Genomic DNA, 15,521 nt, shown 5'->3' with positions numbered 1-15,521 from the left:
TGCCCCTCCCCCAGAGCCTCTGCGTTTCCTCCGCCGCCTGACAGGAGAAGCCAGTGGCGGCGGCAGCTTGCGGAGCGCTCTTTGAGCAGTGCAGGCGTGGACCTCGGCAAAACCACAGACCCAGACTGGCTTTAGATCCCCTACCATTTTTTTTGGAAACTTTCTCCCTTTCTGCACCCCACCCCTATCCCCACCCTAAGTTCCTTCCTTAACTATTTCTGCTGCTAGACTAATTCATACTAAGGAGTTACTGACTCAGTGGGCCATCTTTCCCAGGGATTTGCATTTTTAAAGACAAAATAATAATAAAAAGAGTGGCTCAAATTTATTGAGTGCTTCCTAGGTGCCAGGCCCTGTGCCAAGAGGATAATGCCTCACTCTGGGGAATGACTGGACGATGGTGGAATTTCAAGCAAGGCAACACCAGGCGGAACAGGGGTGTTTAGAATCACACTCAGTAGACAACTCTTAGGCACCCTTTCAGAGTCGGGGAGTCAGTGGCGGGTGTAGGAGACCTGCACTATTTTTTTCCTTAACTTGTAAATTGTAGAGCTGTCTTCTTTGTTTACGGATTCCAGGGTACACAGATTCAGTTTCTTGTTTTCATTCATTCAGCAAATATTTATTGAGTGCCTACTCTGAGCAGGGCACTGGCCTCGGTGCTGGAGGTACAGCAAGGGTCCAGAGGGCCAGAGCTCTGGCAGCTCGCAACATGATGGGGAAAGACAGGCAATAAACAAGCATAAAAGAGAGTTACAGATTGTGCTCATCCCCGAAAACAAAATGGACAAGGGAGTGAGATCAAGGAAAACTGGGCGTGGGGACGAGACTCCTCAGATGGAGGCTGCTGGGGAGGCCTCCTGGGGCCGTTGTGGGGTTTTCCTGCTGCTTCTCAGCCTCCTCTGCTGGTCCCTCCTCCACCTACCTGCGGGCTCAGAGCATGGTCGTGGCCTCTCCTCTTCTCCATCCATGCCCTCTCCCAGGCAGCTCCCCACCAGGTTCCTGGCTTTCACCGCCTCCTGCATGCTGATCTCCCAAATTTGTACCTCTAGCCCCAGCAAGTCTTGTGAGAGCCCCAGACCCGCAAATTCAAGTGTCAATCTGATTTCCCCCCTGGAAAGTCTACCAGCATCTCAACATTAATATGCCTGAAGGAGTCCTGATTCTCCACCTCCCTGACCATTTCTGCTCCCCTGCTCCTGTGCTCCGTCAGTGACTCCACTCTCCAGCCAGCAGCCCAAACAAAATCTTAGTTGTTATTCTTTCTTTAAATTTTTTAACTTTTTGAACAGGTGATTGTGGGAGGCACAATAATGGCCCTGTAGATGTCCATATCTTAGTCCCTGGACTCTATCATTATGTGACTTTACATGCCTAAAGGGACTTTGCACATGGTATTAGATTAAGGATCTTGAGATCTGGAGATTATCCTGGGTTAGCTGGGTGGGTGGAGTCTAATCATAGGAGGCCTTCAAAGCAGATGGCCTTTCCGGGCTGTGGGCAGAGGGAGGTGCGACTGTGAGGAGGGCCAGAGACACGCGGCACTGCTGGCTTCGAAGACGGAAGAAGGAGCCACAAGCCAAGAATGTGGGCAAGCTCTGGAAATTAGACAAGGCACAGGAATGGACTTTCCTCTCTAGCCTCCAGAAAGGAGCACGTTCCTGCTGCACCTTGATTTTAACCCAGTGAGACCCAGGTCAAACCTCTAACCTACAGAACTATAGGATAACAAACGTACACTGTGTTAAGCCACTGTGTTTGTGGTAATTCTTTACAACAGCAACAGAAAATCACTAAGGTAACATAGTCACATGACTCAAAATTCAAAAAGTACAAAATGGTATACAATGACAAGCTTCCTTCTTGCCCTGCCCCCACCCACCTAGTTCCTCCCAAAAGTTCCCAGTGCTACCAATTGTTGGCGTATCCTCCCAGAGAGATTTTGTGTATATACAAGCGAATATAAATATTTTTCCCCTTTAATTCTATACAAATGGTAGCATACTATACATGCTGTTACACATTTTTTAACCCAACAATATATACTAGAGGTTTCTCTTTGGAGCTTTTCTTTGTTTTATTGTGGTTCCACAGCGTTCCATCCCATAGCAACACCGTCGTTGTTAGCCAGTCTCTTCCTGAGCCTGTTTCCAAGCTCTCCTAACACAGACAATGCTCGATGAATAAATAGCCTTGGACCAGCAGCATTCTGCACAGGACCAAGTGTAAAGAAGCTTGTTAGGCCTGACAGGAAGATCAGACAACTCTCTTAGTGTCCCGCAACAGACGTCGTCTTAATTGCATCTTTAGTACGTGTTTTCCTTCTGTGGGTTCCAAGGCATTTCATGGACCTGGAACAAGACAAGAGATTCTAGGAATGGAGAAAAATTCACTTTAAACAAGACCGTGAGGTTAAAATTCTGCCTTTATCTATTTAGCCCCAGCCTAAATCCTACCCTGAGAGTGCCTGAGAAGGTTCCAGAATGGGGACTGATTCAGAGACCAGCAGTCCTGGGAGAGGAAATAAAGCCCTAGAGAGAGGAGCCCGGCCCTGTCACCAGACATCAGAAAACGAAAACCCACAGAGACTGCAAAGGCAAGGCATCCGATTCATGTCGCATTTGCCCAAGCAGACTCTCCCCTCCCCTTAAGATAAAATGTTACTCAGGTGTTTGTGGAGCACGTGCTGTGGGCCACGCATTTTCACACGTGCTTTTATTTTCTTTTCCCAACAACCCCACCTTACAGAGAAGGAAACTAAGGGTCAGAGAGCTTTTCCACTTTCTGGACTTCACATGGCTGAGGCCCTGATCACACAGTAAGAACTGAGGACAGGTGGGAGCCCTGACAAATCCGAACGGTTAAGACACGCGTCAGGGTGGATGATCTTCACAGAGGAGTTCAGTCGCTTGATGTGCACAGTCACGTGGATACCAGCTACAGATGGCAGCCTGGAGCGTCGTGGGATGGCAGACTCTATGGAGGAACGTCCTGGGTTCAAACCTGGTTCCATCATTACCAGCTGTGTGACCTTGAACAAATTCCTTTACCTCTCTGGGACCGTTTCCCTCATGCGGCTGTTGAGAGAATTGTATGGGTGAGGACATGTGGAGCCCTTGGAGCAGTGTGTGGCATTAAGTGGGCACTCAGTGTCAGGTGCTCACCCTGGTCCATGTGGTTCGGCCAGGGTGCTAGTACTGAGTGCTAACGGTGTCAAGTGCTGGGCTAGGTGACACATAGAAAGCATTTATCCTGAGAACAGCCCCATGGAATCCTCACGTCCTCCTGCAAGGAAATCACTCTTCCTTTTCTACAGTGGAGGAGTCTGACAACCAGCCCGAACAACCCCAATGTCACACCTCCCATCCAAGGGCAGGGCTGGAATCTAAACCCTGCTTTGTCTGCTTTCCATCCTGTGCTCAGGAACAAGCCCAGGAGTGGTGCTGTCAGGGTGAAGTCCTGCTCCCTGGCAAGCCCGAGGCATGAACTGCTCCTCCTGCTGACAGCTACGGGGACTCGCGCACACTCATGCACACACGGTATTCAGGGGAGAAACGTCCCGGATGCCTGTGCCCTCTGCTGACTGTGCGGCAACACTTTCTGGTCTGAAAAGCACTTTTCTAGAAAAGAGTTGACAGTGTTTTTGGAAATGACTCTGAATCCTTGACATGGAGGGCAAGATTCTGCAGACCTTGGGTCCTTCTTATTTCCAGTTGCCTGGAAACAAGAGGCTTTGCTGAGCGAAGTAGATCAAGCCATGGGGGAGAGGAAGAGTTGGGGGCCCGGCGCTCTCTTTCAGCAACAAACGAACAGTTCCATCACCTTAAACTGTGAGTGTCTGGGTGGGGGATAGCTGGGGGGCTTTTTGCACCTGTCAACAATGTAATAATGATCCTTGCTGAGAGGCTCCTTGAAGGCAAAACAAAGTTTCTGCAAAAAAGGAGCCATGACAAGATTTCTCATCACACAGCTGCTCGCCACTGCACTCCACCCTGCACACACCCTTCTCTCTTTTTACAGTACAAAGGCCTCAAATTTTCCACCATGCAGGAATTATTCTCCCTCCCTCTCTCCCCCTTTCCTCCGCTCTCTCATCCTCTCTGTCTTTCTCTTCCAGGAAAAAGTCTCGAATGTCAGACCCTAGCGATCATGCAGTACAGATGATCGACTTTAAAGCTGGGCGACGCTGGGTTCGAATCCCAGCTCTGGCACCTTATTCGAGTCGCTTTAACCCTCTGTGCCTCAGTTATCTCATCTGTAAAATGGGCTTTAAAATAATACCTACCTGATAGGATTGGTGTGAGGCTTGAATGAGCTAATGCTTGTAAGGTCCTTAGCTCAGCTTGGCACATAGCCTATGCCCCTAGAATGTTCCTTGTTATTATCTACCCTCTTCGTTGTACAGGCAGGAAAACTAGATCCAGAGAAAAGAGATTTATCCAAGTTTATATGGCCCATTAGTGGCAGAGCTAAGACTAGATCCAGGCATCGCATCCCAGCCCTTTTTCTTTCTTTCCTTCTTTTTTTTTGGAGGAAGATTAGCCCTGAGCTAATATCTGCCACCAATCCTCCTCTTTTTGCTGAGGAAGATTGGCACTGAGCTAATATCTGTGCTCTTCTTCCTCTATTTTGTATGTGGGACACCTGCCGCGGCATGGCTTGATGAGCAGTGCTAAGTCCACACCTGCGATCCAAACCGGCAAACCCTGGGCAGCCAAAGCGGAACCTGTGAACTTAACTGCTGCACCACCAGGCCGGCCCCCGGCCCTGTTTCTACTGTACCACACAGAGCAGAAATTTTCCTTCATTCATCAACTTCAGGCAAAATGAGGTTGGGACATTTTCCAATTGGTCATGTCCGTGCTGGGCTGATGGTGTCGCAGAGCCAGGGCCAAGCGGGTCCTGGATCACTGGCCCCCTGCCATCAGGAGCCAGCTGAGCATGTGGGGGAAGCAGCCGTTTATGTGTGACACCAGTGCATCGTCTCTCGGGCCCTCAGGCCCTGACAAAGCTGATTCCCACAGACCACTGAGCAACCGTTCTCTTCTTAATAATTTGTCTTCTGAAAACTGAAGCTCCAGAAAGGAGAAGTTGACTAGAGAGTGTCACCACCAACAGCTTTCAAATGTTCTGGAAACAGACAAAACCTCTGATCCAGCCAGCCCCCAGTCCACATCCGCTCCTCCCTCTCCCTTTCCTTAAAGGACACACGCACGCGCGTGCACACACACACACACACTCTCCATCGTGCACGTGCCCGAGGGCTTTTGTTCCCTGGGGAAAGTGTTCAAATGACCCATAGCAATATTCGGTTCCAGCATGGAAGGAGAGGAAGGAGTCAGTAACCTGCAGACAGGGCAAGAGCAGCTCCTGGTGTTTCCAGAGAGAACAGAATCCATTAGTTCTGAAAATGTTCCATGCTTCTGACTCTAGCCTGCGTCAAACTTTCCGAAATCCTGCCAGACCCTGGAGCTCCTCACAGACAATCCACACTGTCTCTGTTCCAGTCGGTAGCCAGGTGGCCCACAGCTGCTCAGACCAACCAACTTTCTTTTCAAGTCGGAGCCAGCCGAACCCTCCACTCACAGCAAACAGAGGCAGAAGGCGTGTGGGAACCGGCCTGGAGCATGGGAGAGGAGGCAGGAGCTAAGGCAATTGACGATAATTCTGTAGCAGAAAGATCAGTGGACTGGAAGTGGGCGAGCCTGGGTCCTAATCCTAGCTCTGCCGTTAAACGAACCGCACGCTCTTGAGCGGGTCGTCTTGCCTCTCTGTGCCTCACTGTTCTCTGCTCTGTGAGTGGGCTTGCCTTCATGGTCCAGAGGGAGTCTTCCAGCACAAGCTTTTGTAGTGACGATCTTCAGTCCCGATGACACATTACAGTTTTCCAAGTACTTCCACATACTTATTTTTTGTATTTTTAATCTTCCTTAAAACTCAATGGTGTAGCTAGAGTATTTGGCAGATGGCCAAACTAAGATACCTAGTGGTTGGGCAATAATGGGCAAACCATGGCAGAGCTTAATGCTAAAACCAAGAACCTTGATTCCCAGCCACGTCTGACCCACACCCTCTTCTGAGGCAGACCTCTCTGCCCAAAGAAAAGTCAAAGAGAAGGACTCCTGCAAAGTGGGTCAAAGCTGAGGAGGCTTTGTTCCCTTGGGGTCAGGGCAGTTCCCCACGTCCTTTTGCTGTCTTTTTTTAACATTTTTGGATCCGAGGCAGGGCTCAGCTTAGCTCCAGACTCCAAGCTTGTCTGCTTGCTGTGCTTCAGAGATGGAAAGCAGAGCCCACAGTGGCAGCGAAGAGACTTGCCAGATCACTGGCTGGTTAGGGCAGAGCTGACCTAAACCCAGGCCCCCTGCCTCCTACTCTAGAGCTGGGAAGCGTTGGCATGCATGACAGTGGTGATGGCCCCTGCTGCCCTGGCTCAGAGAGTTCCATTGACTTGGGTCAGGGTTGGGGAAGATGTTCTTTCCCGTCCCCTTCCATCCCCACTCAAGGTGATAAAGACCCCTCTGTTTAGGGGGCATGATGGCTGCAGGGATGGGCTGATGGCGATAATTAAGCGTGCTTGGGTAACTGAGCACTGAGCCCTGCACTCTCTACCCCTGCCTGGGTCCCACTTGACAGACCAAGGATCCTGCTGCCTTTGGGCACTCTTATAGGCTGAATTGTGTCCCCCCAAGATTCGTATGTTGAGGTCTTAACCCGCAGCACTTCAGAATGTGACTGCATTTGAAGATAGGGTCTTTAAAGAGGTAATTAAGTTAAAATGAGGTCATTAGGATGGGCGGGCCCTGATCCAATATGACTAGTGTCCTCATAAGAAGAGGAAATTAGAAATCAGATACACACAGTGGGAAAACTATGTGAAGGGAGAAGGTGGCCATCCATGAGCCAAGGAAAGAGGCCTCAGGAGAGACCAACCCTGCCAATCAATGCCTTACTCTTAGACTTCTAGTCTCCAGAAGCGTGAGAAAAGAAAGTTCTGGTAAGCCACCCAGTGTGTGGTAAGTTGTGATGGCAGCCCTAGCAAGCCAATACAGGCATCTGCTCCAGAACACCCCCAACCCCGTCGCCCCCCACCCTCCAGAGCTGCCTCTGTACTCTCTGAACCTCCCCCACCCCGGCCCGGAGTCACCAAGTCCTTGGGAGCAGAAAAACTGGCTGCACAATGCACGACCAGATCTTCCCATTTCAGGGGCTTTGGGAAGAGCTGGCTTCTGCTTCAAAGTGGACTGGAGGAGGGTAAAGTGCCCTTGCGGCTCCCCAGGGAATGAAGAGAGAATAGGAAATACAGAAAGAACAAACCGATTAATATTTTGAGTTAGAATCCTTCCCCACGTGTGGCAATTGCGCTTCCGCCCCTCAGGAGCCTTCAGCCAGACCGCTGGAGGTCACCAGTCAACAGGGTGGTTCCCAGTGTCCAAGGGCACGTTGCTCTCTCAGTTAATTAATACAGGGTTTCTTGGGGTCAGAGTAGGGTGACGGATGCCGGGAGAAGCTGAGGCTTGGACTACCCTCTTCCCTTAGAGGATGCATAGACCTCCAGATCCCACCCCAGACCCACACGCTTTCGCAGGAGGGAAAGGAGCTGAGCGGTGGAGGGGAAACGCCCTATTACACACGCTGTGTTTGCGCTGGGCCTGGCTATTGACTCCAGGGGCCTTATCATTGGGTCCTCAGACTGGGCTGGGCAGGGCAGGTCTGAGAGTTAGGGAGATTGAGTTCCCGCTGCCCGGTGGCACAGAAGAAAGGAAGGCGCAAGGAAGGCCGCTGCCGAGCAAGGAAGAAGCTGCTGGTTGGGCCCGCAATGAAAAGGCTCGTTCTTTTGCTGCTGGTGCTCCTGGACCTGGGGCAGGCCCACGGACTACTCCACAGGTGAGGCCGTGTCCCCCGCACTGTGTGCAGCTGGGCAGTGCCCTGCCCTCATGCTTAGGGCCGCCCTGGGAGAGGAAAGCTGATGGGGAAATGAAGAGGAAAAGAACCTGAGAGCTTGGAAAAGGTTTACCAAGTGGCCACCTTGACTATGGCCTCAATCTCCAGCCTGTGACAAGCCATCCCTCTGCCTCCACCTTTGATGGAGCCGCTGCCCAAGGCCCCGGGAACTTCTCATGTTGGAAAGAGCAGGAACCTGCAGCTGTGGCTTGTAGCTCAAATGACCTGAGTACTTACCCAAGGGACCGACCATGGCTGCCCCCAGGAGTTTTTCTGTCCCTTTAAATCAGCCCCTCATGGGGTTCGTGGAAAATTGAAGGCTATCCCACATCTCCCATTTTCCTACAAGATCTCAAAGAGCCCATCTTCAGGAGGGATGGCCGTTTCCCACCTCAGATTCTCAGAGTCTGCAGGGCCAGAGACAAGACTGGACAGGCTGGGGGTGGAGAGGGCCCCGACTGACCAAAAACCCTGGCACACGGCCTTGCACATCCCCTCCTGTAATTCCCGAGTTAACCTCTGGAAAAATGGGGTGAGAAGGGGGAAGGGTCAGAGAGAGGCAGACGTGTGCCTCCTCCTCACATCAGGCTTTGTCCTCAGGGTGCCGCTCAGGAGGCATCCGTCCCTCCGGAAGAAACTGAGGGCACGGGGCCAGCTCTCCGAGTTCTGGAAATCCCAGAATTTGGACATGATCCAGTTCACTGAGACCTGCACGATGGACCAGAGTGCCAACGAGCCCCTCATCAACTACCTGGACGTGAGGCCTCCTGGGGCGGGGACTAGGGGGCGGGGAGAGGGGAGGAAGGCTCGGCCCGGGGCACGGCCAGTGTCAGGCCAGCAGCACTGAAGGCCGGCGGTGTGGATTTCTCCTCTGGGATGACCCACGTGGGCTGGTCCCCTGGGTCCCCGTGGACTTGGCCGAGCAAGCCATGGTGTGCCTGAGTGTGTAGAGGTCTGTGGGGGAGGAAAGGGCACGCATGCCAAATGGAAGGGCGCTGCTTCTGCTCTCAGCTGTGTGGCCTTGGGCAAATGACTGAACCTCTCCCAGCCCCCATTCCCTGATGGCAGAACAGAGGCATTTCTGCCTCCTCTGCCTTGTTCACAACGGTACTATGACAATCAGGATACCGAAAGTGAACACTACCGAAGCCCAGGGGCCTTGACCTGATTTCCTCCCTCATGGCCCTGCCTCTGCTCCTTCTACCTTTTATTGCCATCTTCCAGGCTCTGTAAGCTGCAGTCTGTGCTAGCCTGGGCCCCCGGGTGAGCACCCTTAGCCCTCCCCCCACCACCCACACTCTGCTCCCTTCCCTCCCTAACTTGTAGATGGAGTACTTTGGCACCATCTCCATTGGCTCCCCACCGCAGAACTTCACTGTCATCTTTGACACCGGCTCCTCCAACCTCTGGGTCCCCTCTGTGTACTGCACCAGTTCAGCTTGCAGTAAGTGAGACCAGGAGCCCTAGCGGGAAAGGCTGGAGGCCAGTCATGGGAGCCAGGGCCTGCCACTCTGTGGGAGGGGAGCTTGGGCTCCAGAAACTGGCCATCCTTGTCACACCAGCCTCCCCTCTCCTTGTCTGAGTTTCCTTGAGACTGCCTGCAGCAGAAACAGGGCTGGGCCAGGGAGAGAGCTAAAGTCTGACTGCTATCCAAGTTAGCAATTTCCATGCTAACCAGAATTAACAGGGGGAAACTCAGCCATCAAAAATACAAATCTTAGAATACACAATGACTCACTCCCCTTGCAACACTCAAAAGAATGCAGGGGAAAGTTCCATTCTGATGGCTATTTCTGGGCGGGAGCAGGTTCTGGTGCAGATTGTTCACTTACTTCAAGGAGGCTTGGTGGCCTACCTCCCAGCGTACCAGAGGTGGGGCTGCTGGGGCACAAGGCGTGGGTGAGTCCATTTGGCCAGAGGTAACTCAGAGGTCTTCATGAAGACTGGAAAAGGAAGCGCTAAGGAAAGGTGTCTCAGTCTGTGCAGGACAAGTTCTGGAGACAGAACGTCTCAGGAAAGGTGATGACTAGGTGTCCATGGCTGGGCAAGGAGTTGAGAGTAATTTCCTTGGATGGCAATTGTTTACTCCTGAGTTTCTTCTGGAGGCCAGGTTCTGACCGACACTGGTTGGCAGAGACTGCCACTGGCGCCTGATATGTGGCACTTATCTTGGTATGCCTCATGAGGTCACTGCAGGCGGTCACGCTTGCCCAGGAACAACTGTTTGATCCTCAGTTAGGCCACCACATGTGGCTGGAGAGGAATGTGGCAGCCCACTAGAGGGCCATGATCTACCTCCAGAGGCCCCCACCAGTGCTGGGAGTTGAGGGAAGAGACCCTGTATGTCTGGGTGTCGGGGTGGGGATGAAGGCAGTGAGCTGATGGCCTAGGCGTGAACAGCATCCTTGCTTTCCAGAGACACACACCAGGTTCTACCCTTCCCAGTCCAACACATACAGCATGGTGGGGAGTCAGTTCTCCATCCAGTATGGGACCGGGAGCTTGTCTGGAATCATTGGAGCCGACCAAGTCTCTGTAAGTACAATTCCTTCATTTTTCCTTTCTTGGTCAGAAACGTGGGAGACAGAATATTGTTCGGAGCTCTTAGCAGAGCAGTTTCAGATCCGCGATAGGAAGAGGTAGAAACAAAGAGCTGGCTTCTAGGGCAAGGGAAAGGCCTGGTAGCGCCCCCTGCCTGAGATGGCGGCAGTGCGCCAGTCTGCTCAGTGTGCAGTCCTGGAGAAGCAGGAAGGGGAACTCCCGCAGGGAAATGGAGCGCAGGGCTGAGATCCTGGTGTTGAGGTTCCCAGCTGGATCTCCTGGCCTGGGGAGCAGAGGAAACAACTCCAGACCTCCATCTTGAAGGATAAAGAAGTCCAAGCCAGGGGTTAAGGTGGGAACTCAGTTACAGAAATAATGTGACAAAGGAGGAGGTGGGGGCTGATCCCGGTGACAAGGCAGAATCCCAATTGTCAAAACAAAGGCCCAAGGTCAGTACCAGACTCAGTGCTGAGCTCGTGAGCTTCTCCTTACACTCCCTCTCACCGAAGGTCCTCTGGGTCCCAGAACTGTGGGAACCCAACCAATATGGGGACAGAGAACCAGGGAGCCCTGGTCCTGCCCCTCTAGGTTTATGGGCAGCAGGACACGCCCAGGCCTTTGGGGAAATAGAGGCTGACCCTCTCCTGATGAGTATTGTTCCAGTTCTGGCGTGGTCCTGAGGCCAGCAGGGCCCAGGCTCCATCAACATCTCTTCAAAGTGGGTGGCATAGGACACATTATTGAGCAAAAAAATGTCAGGAGAAAAACACACACCATCTCTGCAGAAATATCACATACAGATAAAACAATACACTGTGGTCTCTATTAGAACATATGGATAAGTACAAATACCTATTTAAAAGGCTACATCGCAGACTGATCATCACAATCACCTCAAAGCAGAGAAGGGCCTGAGACTGGCTGGAGAGCGGAATTGTAGCCTTTAGCTTCTCGCTCACCTGCTGGCTCACCTGGGTGGTGCAGGGCAGCCAAGCCCACAGCCACTCCAGCTGCAGTCGGTTCCTCCTTCAGGTTTCCTAGCTCCCAGGCCAGCTGCACGTTTAACTCTGGGACAACCAGTGTCAGCTTGGGCTTCAGACACCCCCATCCTTGAGGCTTAGAGACAGTGAGAGAACAATATGGGTTCCAGTCCACCCTCAACCTCGAAGTTCCAATTCACCCTCCTCTCCCACTTGACATCTGTCTTCCCTTCCTGACTCCAAGACTTTCGACTCCAGGCCGCAGCAGCAGGACAGAAGCAGCATCCGAACCTACACTGTCCACCCAGCGCCTGCAGTCGCATGGAGTCCGATATCTGGAATAGAGTTCTCTTCATATACAGCCCCTAATGGCTCTCCTTCTCTTGCCAAACCCCAACTGATACACGTAATGAAGACATGGCATGCTAAACTTTGCGGATGCAGCCACTGCAGTCCTTGAGGGACAATGATAGCCTGGGGGTGCATATATGAGAAAAACCAAAAGTCAATGATCTCACCGTCTATTTCAAGCAACAAATAAACAACAAGACAGCATGCAAACCACAAATAAATCAAACCCAAAGAAAGTGGAAGGAAGGAAATAATACATACAAGAATAAGACATCAATGAAATAGAAAAGTCACACAATAGTGAAAGTCAATAAAGCCAGGAATTAACTCCCTACAAAGATTAATAAAATCGGTAAACTCCTAGCAACCTAATCAGGAAGAAAGAAAGAAAATACAACTTAACAATATTAGCAATGAGAAATGATAGATTACTAGAGACCCTGCAGACATTAAAATGATAGTAAGAGGACAACAAGAATAATTTATTTAAGCAAATTTAAATTTTTAAATTTGACAATTATTTAAAAATTGGCAAATGCCTTGAGAAATACAGCGTGCCAAAACTGGCACAAGAAAAAAATGAGAAACTATGACTACTCTAATACCTATTTAAATATTGACTCCATTATTAAAAACCTTTCCACAAGAAAACTCCAGGCCCAGGTAGCCTCGCGGTAAATCCTTCCAAACATTTAAGGAAGAAATAGCACCAACCCTGCACAAACTCTTCCACGTAACTGGTAAAGAAAGAACGCTTCAGAGCTCACTTTATGAGGCCAGAATAAATTTAGCAACAAACTTGAAAAGGACATTATAAGAAATGAAAATTACAGACCAACCTCTTTCTCATGAATGTAGATGCAAAAGTTTTAAACAGAATATTAGCAAATAAAATCCTGTGATTGTAAAAGGAGAAGGCATCCCAAGAGTCATTTTTTCAAAGATTTTATCACCTGAGAAAATAGAAGGAGAAAATTGTATAATCATCTCGATTGATAAAATTCAACATCTATTTTTGACTTAAGAAATACTCATAAGACCTAGGATTTAGGGTAACTTCCTTCATCTGATAGAGATTATCTACGGAGAAGCTCACAGCAAACTCCATACTTAACTGCAAATGGCTAAGAGCCTGCCTCCTCCCTGAGACGAGAGTGAGAGGAGGATGCCCACTCTCGGGCCAGTGGGGCAAGAAGAGAGAAATCAGGGTGTTCAGATTTCAGAGGAAGACGCAACACTGTCATTATCTACATAGGACAAGATTACGTGTGTAGAAAATCCAAAAAATATCTGCAGACAAACTCCTGGGATTAGGAAGTGAATAGAGCAAAGTTGCTAAGACTTTGCTCAGACGTATGTTCATCCAACAGAAATATGTACACATGTTCGCCAAAAGTCATGGATAAGCGGCACTATTAGCAAAAGTCAAAAACAGGAAATAACCCAAATATCCATCAGTGGTAGAATGGATGAATAGTGACGCTATATGCATACCATGGAATCCTAATGAACAAAGTGAAATAGCATGCAGTAAGCCTCATGTTGAGTGACAGAGCCAGATACAAGAGACTTCACACCATATGATTCCATTTATGTTAAATTCAAAAATAGGCAAAGTCAGTAAACACTGTTAGAAGTCAGGAGGCTGGTTACCCTGGAGGAGGAGTGTGGTGATTGGCAGGGCGCACGAAGGGGCTTCTCGGGGGTTGTCATGTCCTGTTTCTGGGTTTGGGAGGTTGCTTGCATGGGTGTGTACAGTCTGTGAAAACTCCTTGAAATGTACACTTACAATTTCTGTATTATATGTCAATAAAAAAAGTTACTATAAAAAATTAAGTGGGAATACGGCAAAAATCGTTGTCCCCATTTAATCAAGGAAAGTTGAGTAGGAGAAGAATTAGCTTCAGAACAGAGGGAGAATCCAGGAACCGGAGACCCTTTGCCAAACGTCTCCCATGCGACTTTCCTTTGGGCTTTCTCCCTTCAGGTGGAAGGACTGACTGTGGTCGGCCAGCGATTTGGAGAGAGTGTCACAGAGCCTGGCCAGACCTTTGTGGACGCGGAGTTTGATGGAATTCTGGGCCTGGGTTACCCGTCCTTGGCTGTCGGAGGGGTGACTCCGGTGTTCGACAACATGATGGCCCAGAACCTGGTGGACGTACCCATGTTTTCTGTCTACATGAGCAGGTGAGGCCCGTCCAGCCTGCCCGCTTAAGGTCTGTTATGACCACGGGGAGACAAGACGGTGCAGCCGAAAGAGCACTGGACTTAGCAGTCACAACACCGGGGTTGGATCTCTTGCTTGGCCTGTGACCAGCTGTGTGATCTTGGGCAAAACTCTTAACCTCTCTGAATATTGAGGAAATGGGTTTGCCTCATAAAGTCGTTGTGAAAAGCACTTTGTAAACTGTACCACACTGGGCTAATTTAAGGAATGCCTGGAATGGGCTGTTCATTTATGCAGTGAATAAATACTTCTCAAGCCCCTGTTATGTGCTGAGCATGCTGTAAGTGAAACAAGAAAGACCGTCCCTGCCTTCTAGAAGCTTAATTCCAGGGGCGGAGGCAGGAAAGGTGTTAAAAACTAAGCTGACGATAAAGTAGTTGCACGTTAACAGATAGATAAACAAACTGTGGTGTGTACGTACAGTAGAACATTATTCAGCCTCGAAAGGGAGGGAGATTCTAACACATGCTGCACACGGGTGAACCTTGAGAGGTGAAACAAGCCTGTCACAAAAGGACAAATACTGTCTGATTTCCCTCAGGCGAGGCCCCTAGAGCAGTCAAGTCCATAGAGACAGAAAGAAGAATGGGGGAGGGCCTGGGGAGTCGTTGAATGGGTACAGAGTTTTGGTTTTACAGGGTAAAAACATTCCGGAGACTGGTTGCACAGCAATGTGGATATACTTACACGATTGAACTGTACGCTTAAAAATGGTTGAGACGGTAAATTTTATGTGTGTTTTACCAATTGATACAATTAAAAAACAGCCGCATGCTGTAGTTGGAAAAGGTCCAGAGGCTCGCCTGCCTTTGGGCACCCTGGCCTCGGGGCCTGGGAGGCATCTCACCCTCCTCCCCACACAGGAAGGAGCTTTCTTACCTTTCTGACTCCTTCCCACTGAGGCTTGGTCTGAGCTTATCCCGTGTCAGCATAAGCCCGTTTCCCTTGTTCTCCTCTCCCATGTGGAGAGTCTTGAATTTCCTCCATCAAACTGCTTCCTGTCCAGCGTGGCTGCGGAGGGAACAGGCCCCCGTGAGTGAGGAAGAGGGCAGGTTGTCTGGCCCCCTCCCCCTCCGCTGTCACGGCTTCCTGCTCCCTTCACACCTGGGAAGACATGAGTTGAGATGGGAACCAGCAAAGCCATTGCAGTCAGATTGACCTGGATTCAAGTCCTACCACTTCCGTTCCTTCAGCTCCCCAAGCCTCAGTTTCCTCAAATGGACACTAGGTTGATATGAGAATTAAGCGAGATCAGGCAGGTGAAATTCCAGCCAGTGCCTTGCATAAAGCCATCAACAAACGTTAGTTCTTCCCCTCAGCTCTCTAAAACTGCTGTCCTCAGATGCCCACAGACATCCGTCCCCTTTACCGTCTTGCCTTGCAGTGCCCCACATTTTGTATTTTTCTGATCTTTTTCTTCCGAAAATGAATCAGTTTTATGTCCTATTTACTCAGAATCCTGTTAGGTGCCAGAACACAAT

The 15,521-nt window shown here is 50.2% G+C and overlaps 1 protein-coding gene and 1 long non-coding RNA gene across 2 annotated transcripts in view; one reads left to right on the top strand and one right to left on the bottom strand.

Moving 5' to 3' along the window:
• Nucleotides 1-6,235: 6,235 nt before the first annotated feature.
• Nucleotides 6,236-15,521, top strand: part of CTSE (cathepsin E) — a 13,822-nt gene continuing 4,536 nt past the window's right edge. Inside the window, exons 1-5 of the mRNA XM_001491038.5 lie at nt 6,236-7,884; nt 8,542-8,698; nt 9,268-9,385; nt 10,358-10,476; nt 13,801-14,000. Coding sequence (XP_001491088.1) covers nt 7,817-7,884; nt 8,542-8,698; nt 9,268-9,385; nt 10,358-10,476; nt 13,801-14,000 — 662 coding nt within the window. The 5' untranslated portion in view covers nt 6,236-7,816. The remainder of the gene's footprint in view (nt 7,885-8,541; nt 8,699-9,267; nt 9,386-10,357; nt 10,477-13,800; nt 14,001-15,521) is intronic.
• LOC138924002 (uncharacterized) overlaps nt 11,815-15,521 on the bottom strand; it is an 18,136-nt gene continuing 14,429 nt past the window's right edge. The window contains exons 3-5 of the long non-coding RNA XR_011438430.1: nt 14,920-15,051; nt 12,653-12,766; nt 11,815-11,936 (exon numbers count right to left, since the gene is read on the bottom strand). This is a non-coding gene — a long non-coding RNA (uncharacterized lncRNA). The remainder of the gene's footprint in view (nt 11,937-12,652; nt 12,767-14,919; nt 15,052-15,521) is intronic.

This window comes from Equus caballus, chromosome 5, assembly GCF_041296265.1.
Source record: "Equus caballus isolate H_3958 breed thoroughbred chromosome 5, TB-T2T, whole genome shotgun sequence".
Lineage (NCBI taxonomy): Eukaryota > Metazoa > Chordata > Mammalia > Perissodactyla > Equidae > Equus > Equus caballus.
This window is presented reverse-complemented; position numbering and strand designations above follow the sequence as displayed.